The sequence below is a fragment of the Gymnogyps californianus genome, chromosome 3 (genome assembly GCF_018139145.2).
Source record: "Gymnogyps californianus isolate 813 chromosome 3, ASM1813914v2, whole genome shotgun sequence".
NCBI classification, from domain to species: domain Eukaryota; kingdom Metazoa; phylum Chordata; class Aves; order Accipitriformes; family Cathartidae; genus Gymnogyps; species Gymnogyps californianus.
The window spans coordinates 38,622,679-38,637,865 of record NC_059473.1 but is presented as its reverse complement, the minus strand read 5'-3'; the positions used below and the strand labels follow the sequence as shown (position 1 = coordinate 38,637,865).

The following is a 15,187-nucleotide window of genomic DNA, read 5'->3' as shown; positions in this document are numbered from 1 at the left end:
GTAAGAGGGAATCTTAGAAGAGCAGGTATTCCTGAGTATTTGGTAGAGTTGATAATTTGGGGGTGGTATCTACCCCCTATAGGGGATCCACTGGAGACATGTACTTTGGCTCCATGTTGTCTCCCTCAGGTAGCAGGAAACTGTATTATTTTTTACTGTCTTCCACTACTGGCTCCTCAATTTATGAGTGTTATTCTTGTATGTTCTGTACTCAAGCTACTGAGTGTATCAACTGTAAAATTAATCATTACAGATAATTTGTGTTAAAATAAATGTCTTAGTAGTGATAATTGGCACATTTCATGGGTTGACGTTTGTTTCAAGCTAGTTTCTTGCCTTGGACATTTTGTTTTTTCATCTCTAACTCTCCGCTTAAGTGCTTTTTGATTTGTGGTACAACATTTCTGTGTAATTCAGGATATTTCATACTGTTTTATTTTAGTGATGTACCTATACTACTTTATTTTAGAATTTGCACCACCCTGGGATTGTGAACCTGGAATGTATGTTTGAAACCCCGGAACGGGTCTTTGTTGTGATGGAAAAGCTGCATGGGGATATGCTAGAGATGATTCTTTCCAGTGAGAAAAGTCGGCTTCCAGAACGAATAACTAAGTTCATGGTCACTCAGGTTGGCATTCAGTCTCTCTACTTTGAGAGGAAAGACTAGATCTGTCTTTTGTAATTATGTGAGAATGGAGTTTGGAGAAGGGGTGTTCTGTATTGTTATTTAAAAGAGACAGCACAGAGGGCTGCACATTGAATGAAAGTTGAATAAACATGGAAAGAATTTTGAATGTTAATTATGTTAAATTTTTTGCCCTTCTTTCCCAAGACATAACATTATGGACATCCAAAGATGCATGTCAAAACAGTAAGCATTCAAAAAGACAGAGAGGGAGGAGGGGGGAAAGAAAAAAAAAAGAGGAAAATAAAACCCATCAATTCAAAGTCTTGATAGGCTGGAAAAAATAGTACTTGCACAGTACATACAGGTTAATTCTTGAAGACTATGTTGATACAAATTACTGTATTGGTTAGTGTGTGTGGCTTTTGACACTTCTGATCTGCTTGACTAGTTCTGAAAATTTGCTTTCCTTTTTGTAGATACTTGTTGCTTTGAGGAATTTACACTTCAAGAATATTGTGCACTGTGATTTAAAACCAGAAAATGTACTACTAGCATCAGCAGAGCCATTCCCTCAAGTGAGTGAAGATTAAAAAATACTTCTTTCATCACTTTTCATTGTTCTTTTTTTTAAAGAAATATAGGCATTGCAGCTTAAAAAGTGACCTCTTGTGGGATTGTTCAACCGACTTAGTCTAGAATTACTTGAACTACAGGTATTATTGTTGTCTTTTTTTTTTTCCTTCCAACTTTTAGCCTAGCTTTATGCTCAATAGTCTGTTTCAGTTTCTTTCCCCTCAGACGTGGATCATGTCTCACAACAATGCTGTGCAGCAGCATTCTTTCTTCCAAGGATCCTGAGAAGTACAACTACTGCCAGCACTTAGCAAAAGGCTGTGTAGACTGCATGTGTTTTTATGCTTCTGAAGAGTACATGGAAATTGGTATTCTGGATTAGTGAGAATATTCCAGTGGAAAAGGCACAGGACTAGAAGCTTCAACACCAGTCCTCATTTCTGTTCCAGTGCTGTTTCACCCTGGGAAACAATTTCTTCCCTGTTGTGCATCTCCTTCTCTTGCTCGCTCTTGTCTGTGTTGCTTATAAGCTGTTGTGAAAAGGGACTGGCTCATTTGTCACTGGTCTTGCTCAGGGACCTTCATCATCAGTATGTGTGATATTACATTGTAATATAAACTAAATAGCTAATTTCTGTAGGAGAAATGTTATTCAGTGATATTAGTATTTAGGTACTGTCAACACTTATCCCAGTCAACTATCACCTTAGATACCTTGGATAGTATGGATTTTGTGGAGGATATAAAAAAATTAAAAGCTGCTAGGCAGAATCAGGGTATTGCTTCCAGTCCTGTGACATTAATGCAAAGTGGAGTGGACGTTTGGAGAGTCACTTGTATGCCTCTATTGCATTGCTCTTTCTTATACCCTGAGGAGGACTTATTAACTTGGGGTTAGTGTTGGACTTGATTTGGATCCTTTTATCTGTACCTGTGCCTGCTGTGTTCAAGTTTATCTGTGTTCAAGTGTTTATCTGCCTGCTGTGTTCAAGTTAAGGAACCATCCCAGAACCATGAAGATTTGAGCATCAGTGCAGGCACCAGCTGTTGATGCTTTTTACTTGGATGATTATTGGACTGTTCTGTGCAGAGCTGGCTGGGTCGGAGTTCTAGCTAAAACTCATGGTTTGATTTCTGTGTAGCTGAAGCCTCCAGCTTCAGGAATATGATTAAGAGGAATGTGATCTGGGTGGGATTCATGTGCTTTTTAAATTTTGGTTCTGTGCCTTGTGAGGGTGCAGATTTGCCTCTGAAAATGAGCTGAGTTTGGAATCAAGGTTTTGTCCTTATTTGCACACTTGTGGCCATGTACTACACAGACTGCCTCAGACCTGAGTCTGTGCAAGGCCAGTTCAGGTCTTGCTCTGAAGCATGGTTGATCCACAGTCTGCAAAAACAGCAACCTAAAACCTTAACTGACTGGCTTACGTAACGTTTTGTCTCTGTTTTAGTGCATACAATGTTTAAATGATGGCAGAAGGGGTATCAAGTACCACTCTGGTCTTGGGCAGCAGCATGCTTTGGAGATCAAGCAGGGATTTCTCAGTTTAAAATGTATTTCTTTTGCAGGTGAAGCTGTGTGATTTTGGCTTTGCACGTATCATTGGTGAAAAATCTTTCAGGCGCTCTGTGGTGGGGACACCTGCTTATCTTGCCCCTGAAGTGCTCAGGAGTAAAGGTTACAACCGCTCTCTAGACATGTGGTCAGTAGGAGTTATTGTCTACGTGAGCCTTAGTGGTACATTCCCATTTAATGAAGATGAGGATATAAATGATCAGATTCAAAATGCAGCATTTATGTACCCACCAAATCCTTGGAAAGAAATTTCTAGTGAAGGTAAAGAAATGAATTTTCTCTGTTAGAATGTCTTTGTGTGTAGATAATGCATTCAAATGCTTAAACCTCAAGGTTCATTCAGATAGGAGTGTGAGAATTATTGATAGTTTGAGTTTAGTAGACTATGCTAAAATGGATAAATACGAGCTGGCATATATTTGTGAAAGATAAATTGTCAAATATAATGTTTTAGATAATTTTCAGGGCAGGAGGAGCCAATAGATTTAGCAAGAAAAATTAATTGCATGCATGAGGAGTGGGGTGAATAACCTGAAACTTCCCAGAATTCCCAATGAAAAGTTAAATCATGTGTGAGTATTTGCTGCACGCTGATTTCAAAACATACTTTATCTAAACTATAATTACAGAAACAGTTCAAAGTTGAATCTGGAATTTTAGTTTTGTACATCAGCAAGTGAAACCAAACTTGGATCTAAATGTCAGGTCTGAACAATCTAGAAGTTTACAAGGTTGGTCTCTAGAGTTCTCCAATGCCAGCTTTGTAATTAATAATGTATGTATGATTAACACACAGGTAGATGTGGAAGGACATATACAAAAGTATACAATAGTGGAAGTACCTACATAATTTTGGAATACAGGATTATGCTCAAGTTATTTAGGCACTTCTGAAAATCACTAAAATCAGTAGGGAAAAAGATTAATGAGTAATACAGTAAAGCTTTTAGTGTTTCCATCAAAGTGGGGGGGAAGTTTGCCCCATACTTGTTTTGTAGCCTCATTTAACATAAGCAAAGCTGAATATAAAATTCAAGAGCTTGATTAAGTTTAAAAGAGTTCAGTAGGATATGCACACACACAGATAAAAAAATTACTTTCACTGCAGCATGTGAATGATGATAGAGGTGATTAGTATTTAAACAATATAATTTTTGTTCTGTTCTTCTTTGTCAGCCATTGATTTAATAAACAATTTGCTTCAAGTGAAGATGAGAAAACGTTTCAGTGTTGACAAATCCCTTAGTCACCCATGGTTACAGGTAAACCCATCTGCCTTTTTCACTATGTTTATAATGCGTGAATAATGATTTTTTTTTTTTTATTAAATCCTTCAGAGGCTTATTAAAACTGCTATCAAAGTTCGTTAACAAGCATTTGTGGAGGCTTGATCATTTCTGTTTTTAGCTTTACATTGTATGTGCTCCAGGATTTTATCCCTCTGTTAATGGCTTCTTTCCTCAAGGAAAATTTTGTCTTACCGTCTCTCCCGCCCACTACTTTCTGTCTGACACCAACATAGAGTTTTACTCTTCTGGCACCTCTCCTGAATGCGGGCAGTGATGAGTGCATGGAACCCCACTGAAATCAGTATAGAGACAAACATTGTTTGTTCAGTGCTGAAGCAGACACGCAAGCTGGTGTGTGCTATAACTTGTAGTTGTTTTAGAACAGAATTGTTTGGAATGGAATTTATCCGCTGCTTTGATGTGGGTTCCTTTCACAATGGTTTCACAATACTATATGCACATATCCATGCACACAAATAACTTAAAAGACGTTAAGGAGAAAATCCAATTAATTCTGAGTACAAACAATATTGGAACGAGTATAATTTCATGTATGTGTATATATACAATTAATTTTATAATACAGCTAATGTAGCTGTCTTGTTACAAAAAGTTTTCATGATTTACAGTATTACAACCTTAGATACTAGCCTGTTTAATTTTGAACTGTTCTTTGTGGACACTCTGTTGGGGTATTTTGGGGGGAGTGTGGGGTTTTTTTTGTTGATTATATATTGTGGCTATTTATACTAAAAGTAGAGACAAACTGCAGAATTTATCTGTGAGAATGTAGTGCTGCGGTTTCTTAAACTGCTTCCTTAAATCTCTTTTACTCCTTAGGATTATCAGACTTGGCTTGACCTCAGAGAATTTGAAACACGCATTGGAGAGCGTTACATTACCCATGAGAGTGATGATGCACGCTGGAAAGAACATGCTTATGAACACAACCTTGAGTACCCCCAGCATTTTATTATGGCTCCTAATCCAGATGACATGGAAGAAGACCCTTGATTTATTCGTTGTGCTAAACTGCAGCAAAGAAGGATACTCCAGTCGGAAACTGAAGATAAGTTTTGGAACAACTGTTGCTCTTTCTGAATGCTGTGCACGTAGTTCAGTGTACAAAGCCCCAGAGGATCCTGTATTGACGTGGGAATAGACTGTCGTCTGACAAGCTTTTCTCCATCGTGACTTAAACTATGAGTAGTTACTGGACAGTGGGATAAGCCCCATTGGGTAACGTTTCACCGAGCTGTGTGGCTACAAAGCCATTACTGAGGTGTAATGTGTACAGATTGAATGGTTTGTGTGTTTCTCAAGGTTTCGTGGTTTTTTTTTTCCCCATAGCCTATACAATAAGAATTTTGTAATGGTTTTCTAATCCCTATTTACTAGGCCATAGAGGACTGTTTTCTGTTACTTAGATACATCTCCCGTTTCCTAAACTGTGCATGGTGAAAAGAGACTGTAAAAAGAAATTGGTGCCGAATACCTTGGCTAATAGCAAAACGTGGTTTAGGTTGAATACAGCTTCATAGATGAAGGAATAATTTGCTGCTGTTAAGACAGTTAAGTATGTGTATCTTTGCCCTAATTGAACTTTTTCCAGATACCCCAAAAAAAGAAAACCCCACAACTTCTTACATTCCTCTTGAAATACTGGCTGACAATCTAAAGAGATGACAATCAAAGCTATGCTAGTCCTTTATTTTGTCTGTTAAAACAGAGCAATAAACCACAACAGTGTGTTGCTGTGCAAGGCTGGCACACGTCATTGATACACACCAAAGGCATTTTGCCTTAAAACTACACAAGTAATGCACAGAGAGCACACAAGACTTGATGTAGCATATCCTTTCACTCTGGAAAAACAGCTTCTAGCAGAAGGATGTGGAAGAATAGGGAAAAATACATGCAGCTTTCTTCTGTTGTTTTGAGTAATTAGATTTTTAAATTTTTCTAATATTTTTCTAATTTGTTTTAAGGTTCCCTGGACTTACATCAGGAATAGATTGTAGCCTGCTAGCTTGTATCTTAACTCTGCTCAAAACCTAGGAGTAACAGTGGATATCAAACCACCTGTTGCTTCTGCCAGGGCAGCTGGATTGTAGGAGAAAGGGCTTTGCCGTCTGACCTTAACCTGCAGCCCTTCCCGTCCTCTTTACTGTGCTCAGCGTTCTTGTTTGAGCTGAATGAAGAGTCTGAAACCAACTCCTAATTCAGGTTTTTATGCAGATGCCTCAGCTGATGGATTCCCATCCACTTACTGGACTTGTGGCACAATAGAGAGGAAGCAGCAGTGTTCTCTGGAAATGATTCCCTCAGAGGACAGAGTAACAGTTAAAGTTCATGGTATTTCAAAGAAGTTTGAGGCCATGAATGCTAAGTGCAAATGGAAGAGGGTTTTTTGGTCCTATTTTAAAAAATGGAAAAGGTGAAATCTTTCCCTTTGTGTGGGATAACAGCATTGTGCTGCTGGAAGGTGCTGGATGGCTGTACATATCCCTGATGTGCCAAGCTGCTTAACTGGAGCTTGGTTTAAAATACTCGTTAAAGTATTGATACAGGCTTGAACTGCAAAGTCAGTGAGAGGCTTTGGGGTAGCTCCTCTCTCTCCTACAACGATCTTCTTTTTTGTGTGTGTATGTGTGTAGATAAGTATTTTTTTTCTACTGTTGTTATTCAGGTAAGGAAGCAGGTGAGCAGACTTTTTCTAAGTTGTTAGATATACATAAAATTTTACAAGGTTATTTCAGGGCTGGCAGCTGCTTGCAATGACAGTGACCTGGCAGTAAAGTCAGTGGCAGTTGCAGAAGTATGTACCCACAGGTAGGTTTGGGTCTTTAACCCACCTTTTCTTTTCCTATTGCCCTTAATCTAACTGCCACTGCATTTTGTAGGTGTCCAAGCGGGTGAAGGCTGAACTCCGGCTTCCCTCTTAGGATATACCAAACTTTGCACAAAACGTTGGTGCACTCTGTGTGGCAGTTTCCTCCAGCCAGCAGTGGGCAGAGCGTTTCAGCCCTTCCAACCACCACGCGTCCTCTCTCCTAGCACACGTTTTTCTCAGGTTTGTGCAGGGGACTTGCCTGATGGCAGTCCCTGCCACTCCGACGCTGGGGGTCATCCTCCCCCTTCTACGCTGTCAAGGCAGTGCAAAGGAATTCAGAAGGGGCAGAATTTTTCCCATAACCTTGCCATCCTGTTAGGGCAGGGTTTCAGGACTGATTCTTCAGAGAGGCGCTATTTTTCGTGTTTGGAACCAGAACGAACAATCACCTATGAAGCTGGTAGTGTGGTGTTTGCCCAGGCTTGGCAAGGGAAGCAGTGCTTTTTTTTCAACTTTCACTGCTCAAGTGACCAAATTTCAGTGACGCCATTGCTGTCTTGCCTCCTAGCTGTAATAATGTAGATACAGTCTGGTTTTAAACTTCAGATTTTATTCTTGAGCTGTCACTTCAGGTTTTCCTGTGGGTTTTTTTGTTTGTTCGTGTTGTTTTAAGAGAGGAAATAAAGCCAGCTCAGTCACTTGAAAAAGCACAACAGGAATAGAGGAAGAAGGGGACAACAATGACGTAGGCAGCCTGGCTGATGTCTCTCCCCATGAAGTCTGCTCTGCTCCAGAATATTACATGAGCTATTTATTCTTCAAGTTGTATTTAAAAAAAAAATGCTGTTGGCCTTTGGAGGAGATTGCCTGACCATATATGCAGACTTATGGGGCCAGACAATAGAAGCCACAAGCAGCTAATAGTTGAGGAACCAAAAAAATCAGACATACATTAAGAGTAAACTTTCTTCAGAGTAGTAAAAAGATAGCTGAGTTTTTTTATTCCCTTTTTTTCTACCTTTACTGCAAACTTTGACAGCAGTAGGTTACAGTGTTTAATATCGTTACCCCTAGATGAATTAAGTCGCGTTCATTCAAGAAATAGTGCTATGATGATGCTAGAAAAAAGCTCATGTAAAATTTATAGCCTCAAAAGGACACTGTCAAGTACTTTTATATTTTTATACATCCCATTGTTTGTAAATAGCCTCTGATAGGGAAATAAATTTTATTTTCAAGCTTATCAGACTTGTTCTTTTTATTTACATGAATTCTCTCTCCTATCAAATGTTCTTAGAAGTAAATGGTTCTTTATACTTCCTTGTTTGTGGATTTGTGATTAAATACGCCCTGCTGTGGGAATTGTTAGCAGATGCTTTGGAACTAGTGATGCTTTTTGCATGGTTCCTGTCACCATTCTCTTTATAAAAAATACCTTCAAAAATGTCAAGGCATCTTGTGTTTTAAGCAAGTACCAAAGCTGAGTACCCTGAAACATCATTGTTCATTCTCTGCTCTCTGTACACTGGTTTCTGTATGTGCAGCATTTGATTTCTACACATACCATTCTGAGTAGGTCAGTCAACAGGTTTAGTGTGCTGCACTAGATTTAGTCTGAAATAGCACTCCCTACCAAAACGTGGCTAGGCCCTGAAGCATAGATTGGTGCGAGACAATTGCCTGGAGAAGTAATGTGACATTTCATGTGCTTTTGGTTCAAAGATAAATCAAAATATTTAGTTCTTACCTTATTGTGTATGTAGCTATATGCTGATTACATTATTGCAAAACATTTAGTATGTGAAACCATAAAATGCAGGGCTCTATTCCTTTTGGGTTTTTTATTTATTTAATAAGTTGCTATTGAAAGCTACTACTATCAGACATTTTGCTATAGTATTTGAAATTACTTCAGTAAGAGTTCACCAAATCCAGCAACAGGCGGTAAGGGAGACTTTGATTCTGGCTTATGTTTGTCAGGATGTACAAGTCTGTGGTGAGGCAGCAGGGCAAAAAAGTTAAAACAGTCCCCCATCTTCTTGGGATTCATCAGCATATCATAGCTGTGAAGTAACTGCTCATGAGTTGCTGTGTCACGTGAATTCTGCAAGAGCACCTAAAAAAAAAAAAAAAAAGAACGTAGGTTATAGCCCTTCCTGCTTTCCTATAAATTCCCTCATACCTGCAGTCTCTTGTTGCATCCTTTTCACTTATACTAATGTAACGGTGCCATAATGTTCAGTAGAACTGGTGAGATCCCTGGTGGAGCTCATACACTGATGTATGTAGCAAAGTTTTGCATTAAATACTTCTAAATATAATACAATCAGTTTGTTTTGAGGGATCCAGAGTAACTTATGTCTAGGAGAAGCAACTCTTTGATCTCATACCTACATGTTGTTTTGAACAACTTTCTTTTAAAATCAGATTTTTATAAAAACTCTCTTGCTGATTAAGAGTGTTGCTTGTGGATTAGGAGAGTTTACGTACCTGTGAACGCTATCGTACCTGCAATCGGAGGTCAATGCCCATGTTTTTTAAAAACTCCCGCTGTTTTATGGGGCCTAATGCAGCTGTTCTTCCCTGTGTCATCTTTCGAAGATAGCTGAAATCAACATCTGCTGTCAGGTCTGCTGTGCCTGGAGCTCTCAGTACGTCGTGAAGCTTGTGATTCCGGAAACCCTGAAAAATTAAATTGGAAGATTATACTCTGCTGTACTCTTGGCTACCGTAGCTGGAGCTAGCAAAGACTAAGTTGTGCATGTGAGGGGTGAGAACAGCAAATTATGCTTTGAAAATTTGAGATAAATGGAGCAAGGGCTCAGATTATCCTTTCTGTCTGACAGAAACCCTTATGGGTACTGATTAAATAAGAACTCAGTTACTCAGTTTTATGATTGCAGCATAATGCAGTTTTTGCTATTATGTCCACCCAAGACCTTTCTCTTAGAAGAACCTAATGATCCAAGTGACAGATAAAAGTAACAGAGTATTTTGGTTTATTATTTCAGGGTAAATGACTTACCCGGAAAGTGTCAGTTTTGGTTCCATCATGACCATAATCAGCAACCAGTGCAGCCCCACCATCCTTTTCTATACGACAGGCAAGCCTCTGAATGATGACACCAGCCTCAGGACACACTTCCACATGATCTCTCGTTTCTTCAGGCTAGTGCAGAGTTCAGAGATCAAAACACCTGTATTAGCAAACAAGTACAGGGCAAGAGTTCTTCACACTTGACGTCTTGGGAGTGTTGTCACTTCACTGGGGCACAGAGGTCTGGGGGTGTATTCTAGGCTACCTAGAGCTTGAGCTAGTTTTTGCTAACAGTCATTTTCAATTAGTGTTTTCAGAGTGCTGGATTTCAGTCATCTCTTCTATAACCTCTAGTCAACCAAAATGAAAATTTTTCTAACAAGTAGGAAAACCTGCATCAGGTGAAACTGCATTACTGTGGTACTGAAAGAATGAAAATAGCTCTTTAGCTGTGTGCACCCTTCAAAAAGGCCTTTCTGTGTGAAACTTTGTAGTTGGTTTTAATCTCAACTACTTTTTGTAACTTTAAGAATCCAGTGAACTTCAGGAAAAAAAAAAAATAGACACTTTCCATGAAAGGTCCATGAAGTACCCAGCTGCACTGAGTACGTACACAGCATGTTGAGAGCCTGGCTTAAGCAGGACCGCTGTTGAGATGGTGATGTGACACATGCAATGCAGAACTCCCCCCATCACTTGCTGCCTCAGTTTGCTCTCTGAAGCATTTTGTCTGTTTAAGCTCTGATTTTGCAAAGTTTGATGTACATGTTTCTTGTTGTGCTGTATTTTCACAGCGCACAAAGTTAAATGCTTGTGGAAGTTTTGCAGAATGGAAATGGTAAGCTGTATTTACTCATTTATAGACTGAGAGCCCTCCTCTTGCTGCCAAAGTAACTGAGAAGCAGTAAATGTACTTGAAAGAGTCAGTGAAGATGTAAGAACGAACTCTGGTAGGCATAACCTTACCTGAATAAAGTTTTCTGTCGCGGGGGTACCGGATGGTGACAGGACAAACCGCAGCTGGTCAGGAACTTCTGGATCTATATCAACTAACACTTCACGCCAGCCTTTCTCTGTTCTCTGTTTAATGAACCCAAAGTACTTATTTTACACTCTTCACAGGTGCAACAGTATCTTGTTTATTTGATTGAACTAATGTGTCAAGCATTTTTACAAACGTTTTAAGAACATAATATGCTATTAACAATAATTATTCATTCCTATTTAATTCCATAAACTGCCTTGGAAAAAGCTCGTGGTAGAGACTCATCTGCAGAGTCAGCAAATATAGGTTTAATTATACTTAAAAGGAACAAATGATGCTGTTAAGAAAAATGCTGCCTCTTCTATTGACAGTGCAATGTTTAACTTATCAAAATATAGTATTTTATTCTACCAGTGATTTTCATAAACTAACTATCAAATTGAAGTTGAAAGTTTCTTCTGAATCCTAACTAGCCTTTATTTTGCTATTCTTATTACCATTCAAATGAAAGCCCTTCAAAGCATTGTCTTTGTTAGTAGTGGTACATAAAATAATGTTGAAATTAAAAACTTACTAATGTAGCATAAGAAATAAGAAAAAACTTGAGATTTATCTAAGCAAAAAGAAATCTTTAGCTTTCTACAAGTTTTTCCATTCAAGAACAATTATTAATTTTACAGTTATCAGTTGAATTAAGCCTTATTTGTCTAAGTTCAGTTAGACATATTTTATCACCATAAACAATGCATGTGTCTAGTTTGGCACCATAATTCTATTCTTCAAAGAGAAAAGGTGTTTAAGTAGACGGTCACAATTACAATAATCTTCTTGCTATACCTGAAACTTATGTATTGGCAGGGCATCAAAAAACTCATGTGCTAGGTAAAAGCTATAACCTGTGGGAACGTAAAAAAGAATGCATTAAATTATTAATGCTTCCATAGCAGCTTCCAGTTGAAAATTAAAATGGTTTTATGATTTTTAATGAATTAAGCTAGTTAATGTGGTTGTGAAATAATTATCATTACTTCCAGCTTGGATACATCAAAGACAGCATTGCTACAGCTAGCTCTGGCTTCCAGTCCATGAATTTTAGATTGGTATCTCCTGAAAGGAGATTCAGGCAAAGCCAGTAAATGGTTTCCCAGGAAAAGAAAGATTCAGAATATACGAAATTGGGTAGCTATCCCAAAATGAAGGTAGTCAGAATAGGTAGCAGTTACAAAAATGAGTCAAGATCCTGCCTCAGACTCGTACAAGAAGTAAGAACAAATATGTATATTAACTACTTCTCTATCCATTATGAAGGCTAGCAGCGATGTCCTCCATTATCAAAAGCTGCAAATGGAGGAAGGACGCCATCCCTGTAACAAGACGTTCAAGCTCCTTACCTGGCGGCACATCTTGAACGTCTCTGTACCAGAAAATGGGAATTCCAGTCTTGCTAATGCCTTTCATGTAAGCAGACTTGTCCTCGGGGTTTGACTGCACCTTCCCTCCTGTCAGCATCAGCGCTTGGATCTCACTGAGTTTGGGACTCACTTCTACCAGATGAATAGAGATGTCACATTTACTAAGTAAAGAGGCAAGCTGGTTGAAGACCTATAAAGGCAGATGAATTCTATTAGGCACATTCATGTGCTGTATACATTAAAGGTTTAAGAATTAACCTTTAATCTCATTATTTATATTCAAGATAAAAGATTTAGTTGGCTTTCTTTTAACAAAATGGTCTCAGTGAAAGAGACTGCATTTTGCTCCTCCAGAAGGAACTGGGAATTTCTTCATCAATTTTAATAAAAGCTGCTACGCTTCTAATAAAGTTGGCAAAATACAGCACACAGTATATAGTTGTAAGGACAACAACATGAAATGCTCATTTAGAATAGTAATAGCCTGAGAGTGAGTAGCTCCTCTAAGACCTGCAGAGGGTTTAGCATTAGGAGAAAAATAGTTCAGTTTTCCCAGACACCATAAACAACAGTGTTCAATATCCTACATTTCACTGTGCTAATTAGAGTTTTTTCATTAACATATGTAAATAAAACTTCTTCTGAGGTACTAAATCCCATTAGCAATCTGTTTTTGAATCAGTAGTATTTTAATTAATAGACCGCCATGCAAGCATGATTGCACACAAAGGGTTAACTCAGAAGAAAGAAGCCCCTGAAATCCCCAAAGGAACTGACACAACTTCGCTCAGGTATTATTATCCTCCCCCGCTTCCTCCTATTGCTTGCACTGAGGCCTCCCTCCCAGTTACACACAGCAGCACCCTCCTAAATGGTTTTCAGTTTTCTCCTATACAGAAATAATTTGTAATGGAACATTCCTGCCCTCCCCTTCTATCAAGTAGTGTTTGAAAGATTCCATGCGTGTCTGCGGAGTGTGCACACACTGGCCTGTGTTCTGCTTTCAACTGAGAGACCTGGTCTCAGAAACATGCATGTATTTTAATTAAAGTCTAAGCTGCAAATCTCCTGACTGAAATGATTTGGTTATGAGGGAAGGTTAAACCCCAACAGCAAAACATCATTCCTTCAGATTTCAGAGTAGCCATGGAATACAGCCAGAAATAAAGAATATTAATATTAGTTATCACCTACCCGTAATATATCATCGATAAGAGTGCCTCTCCCTGGGCCTAGTTCCACCAGCTGGAATGCTTTAGGTTTGCCCGTGGCTATCCATTCACTAATATACCATATTCCTATTAACTGACAGTGAGAAACAACACAAAGAAAGAGTTACAGTGTACTTGAGAACTTGAGGAAAGTGGTATCTGCCTTCTGTCTGATAATAACTAAGATACTATGCAATATTCTCTCTCCGTATTTTAAAGTTATGAAAAATCATCACAATACATAACTTCGCCCTCTTCAAGTATTAAAATTGCCACTGTTTGCTGTCAGCCCAGCAGAAGGAACTCTCCATCAGTAAATGTGTGGGACTCTTTTCCAGCTGGAACAAGAACTTAAGGCTCAAATGCAGGTCACTGCCCAACTGCCTCTGAACAACTGTTCTTCAGGACAACGCATTTACCAAAGTGTCATCCAGAACAGCATTTAGCCAGTCTTCACTACTAGAAATGATACACAAACCAGAGTGAACCAGAACAAAATCTGAAAATGATTTTTGAGTAGAGTTTTCACACTGGGAAACTACCGTAACTCTTTTTACTTATAAAAAAGTCCTGTATGAAAATAAGCGTTACCAAGCACAGACAGTGTCCCAGACTGTAACACAGGAAAGGCCTCCCTGATCTTCCAGAAAAACAAAACACCCCTTCCCCCTCCAAACCCAATTTTTCTTTTGGGAAATAACTTGAAGCTCATCATTGCTATTCAAATATTTTGACATTGGTAACATACCCGAACACAGGCTTAGAAATCACAGCTGGCCCCGTGTAGCTAAAAAATGAAAAGAAGTTACTTAAGACACAAGGAACTATGCGTTACCTCTCCAAATACCTGACTTATTTCAGGTGAGGTGATGAAATCCCCGCTTTCGCCAATGCCGCCACGGCGCGTATAGTAACCCTGCGGGGGGAGAGGGGAGAGGAGCCGGGGCCCCGGTGAGCGCCACGGTGGGGTCGCTTTCCGGCCGGCTGCGACACTACGGGCTCCGGGGGCTCAGGCACAGCACCCCCGGCCCGCAGGCCGCGACGGCGAGGAGCCCCCGGCCCGGCCCCGCCCGCACCTGGCCGGGGTTGGTGAGCGCCTCCCGCATGTACTCGGCCACCGTCACCGGCCCAGTGGCCCGCAGCTTGAGTAGCAGGTGCCGCAGCATGGCGGTGGCCCGGCTGGGTCCTTCGGCCTCCGCCTCGCCCCCCGTGCCCGAGGAGGGCCGCGCCGCCGCCGCCGCCGCCGGAGCTGTGGGGAGAGGAGGGAAGGGGGGAGCTCAGCGGGGCGGCTCGCGGCTCCGGGGAGGGGAGGGAAGGCGGCGGTTACCATGGCGACGGGGGAGCCGACGGCGGCCGGCGGCACCCAGGGCGGCGGCGAGGAGCGCACGGCGCGCGGGCAGCGGGACCATGGCAGCGGCGCCCGTAGCCCGCTCCTCCTCCCTCTCCTCCCCGGGTCCTGGCCGCTTGGTGGCCGCGCTGCGTCCCGCCGCCTGCGTAAGGACGGGCTCCACCGGTTGAACGCCGCTGAAGGCGGGCGACAGGCCACTGAGTTTGCCCGAGACGCCCCCCTTATCCGCTCTCCCGCCCGCCCCTCCGGCGAGGTCCGCGTGAGCCCTCCACTCCCCTTGCAGGACCTGCGG

At 40.7% G+C, this 15,187-nt stretch overlaps 2 protein-coding genes across 3 annotated transcripts in view; one reads left to right on the top strand and one right to left on the bottom strand.

The window, feature by feature from the left end:
- PRKD3 (protein kinase D3) overlaps nucleotides 1–8,145 on the top strand; it is a 55,729-nt gene extending 47,584 nt beyond the window's left edge. For both annotated transcript variants that reach the window (XM_050895128.1, XM_050895127.1), the window contains exons 15-19: nucleotides 470–631; nucleotides 1,108–1,206; nucleotides 2,774–3,041; nucleotides 3,957–4,042; nucleotides 4,910–8,145. In XM_050895128.1, coding sequence (XP_050751085.1) covers nucleotides 470–631; nucleotides 1,108–1,206; nucleotides 2,774–3,041; nucleotides 3,957–4,042; nucleotides 4,910–5,083 — 789 coding nt within the window. In that variant the 3' untranslated portion in view covers nucleotides 5,084–8,145. The remainder of the gene's footprint in view (nucleotides 1–469; nucleotides 632–1,107; nucleotides 1,207–2,773; nucleotides 3,042–3,956; nucleotides 4,043–4,909) is intronic.
- On the bottom strand, nucleotides 7,672–14,793 carry NDUFAF7 (NADH:ubiquinone oxidoreductase complex assembly factor 7). Its single transcript, XM_050895129.1, has 9 exons — nucleotides 14,624–14,793; nucleotides 14,383–14,463; nucleotides 13,531–13,641; nucleotides 12,316–12,526; nucleotides 11,762–11,820; nucleotides 10,906–11,019; nucleotides 9,928–10,071; nucleotides 9,411–9,584; nucleotides 7,672–9,018 (listed from the first exon to the last, which is right to left on the bottom strand). Exons 1-9 carry the CDS (start codon nucleotides 14,711–14,713, stop codon nucleotides 8,809–8,811), a joined length of 1,194 nt encoding a protein of 397 aa, XP_050751086.1. The 5' UTR covers nucleotides 14,714–14,793; the 3' UTR covers nucleotides 7,672–8,808.
- Nucleotides 14,794–15,187: the final 394 nt, after the last annotated feature.

Coding starts and splice junctions, on each gene's coding strand:
- NDUFAF7 (XM_050895129.1), bottom strand. CDS start 14,713: ATGCTGCGGCACCTGCTACTCAAGCTGCGGGCCACTGGGCCGGTGACG. Junction 13,642..14,382: donor TAAGTCAGGTATTTGGAGAG/GTAACGCATAGT, acceptor TCTCACTGTCAG/TTAATAGGAATATGGTATAT. Junction 9,585..9,927: donor CCAAAACTGACACTTTCCGG/GTAAGTCATTTA, acceptor TTAATTTTTCAG/GGTTTCCGGAATCACAAGCT.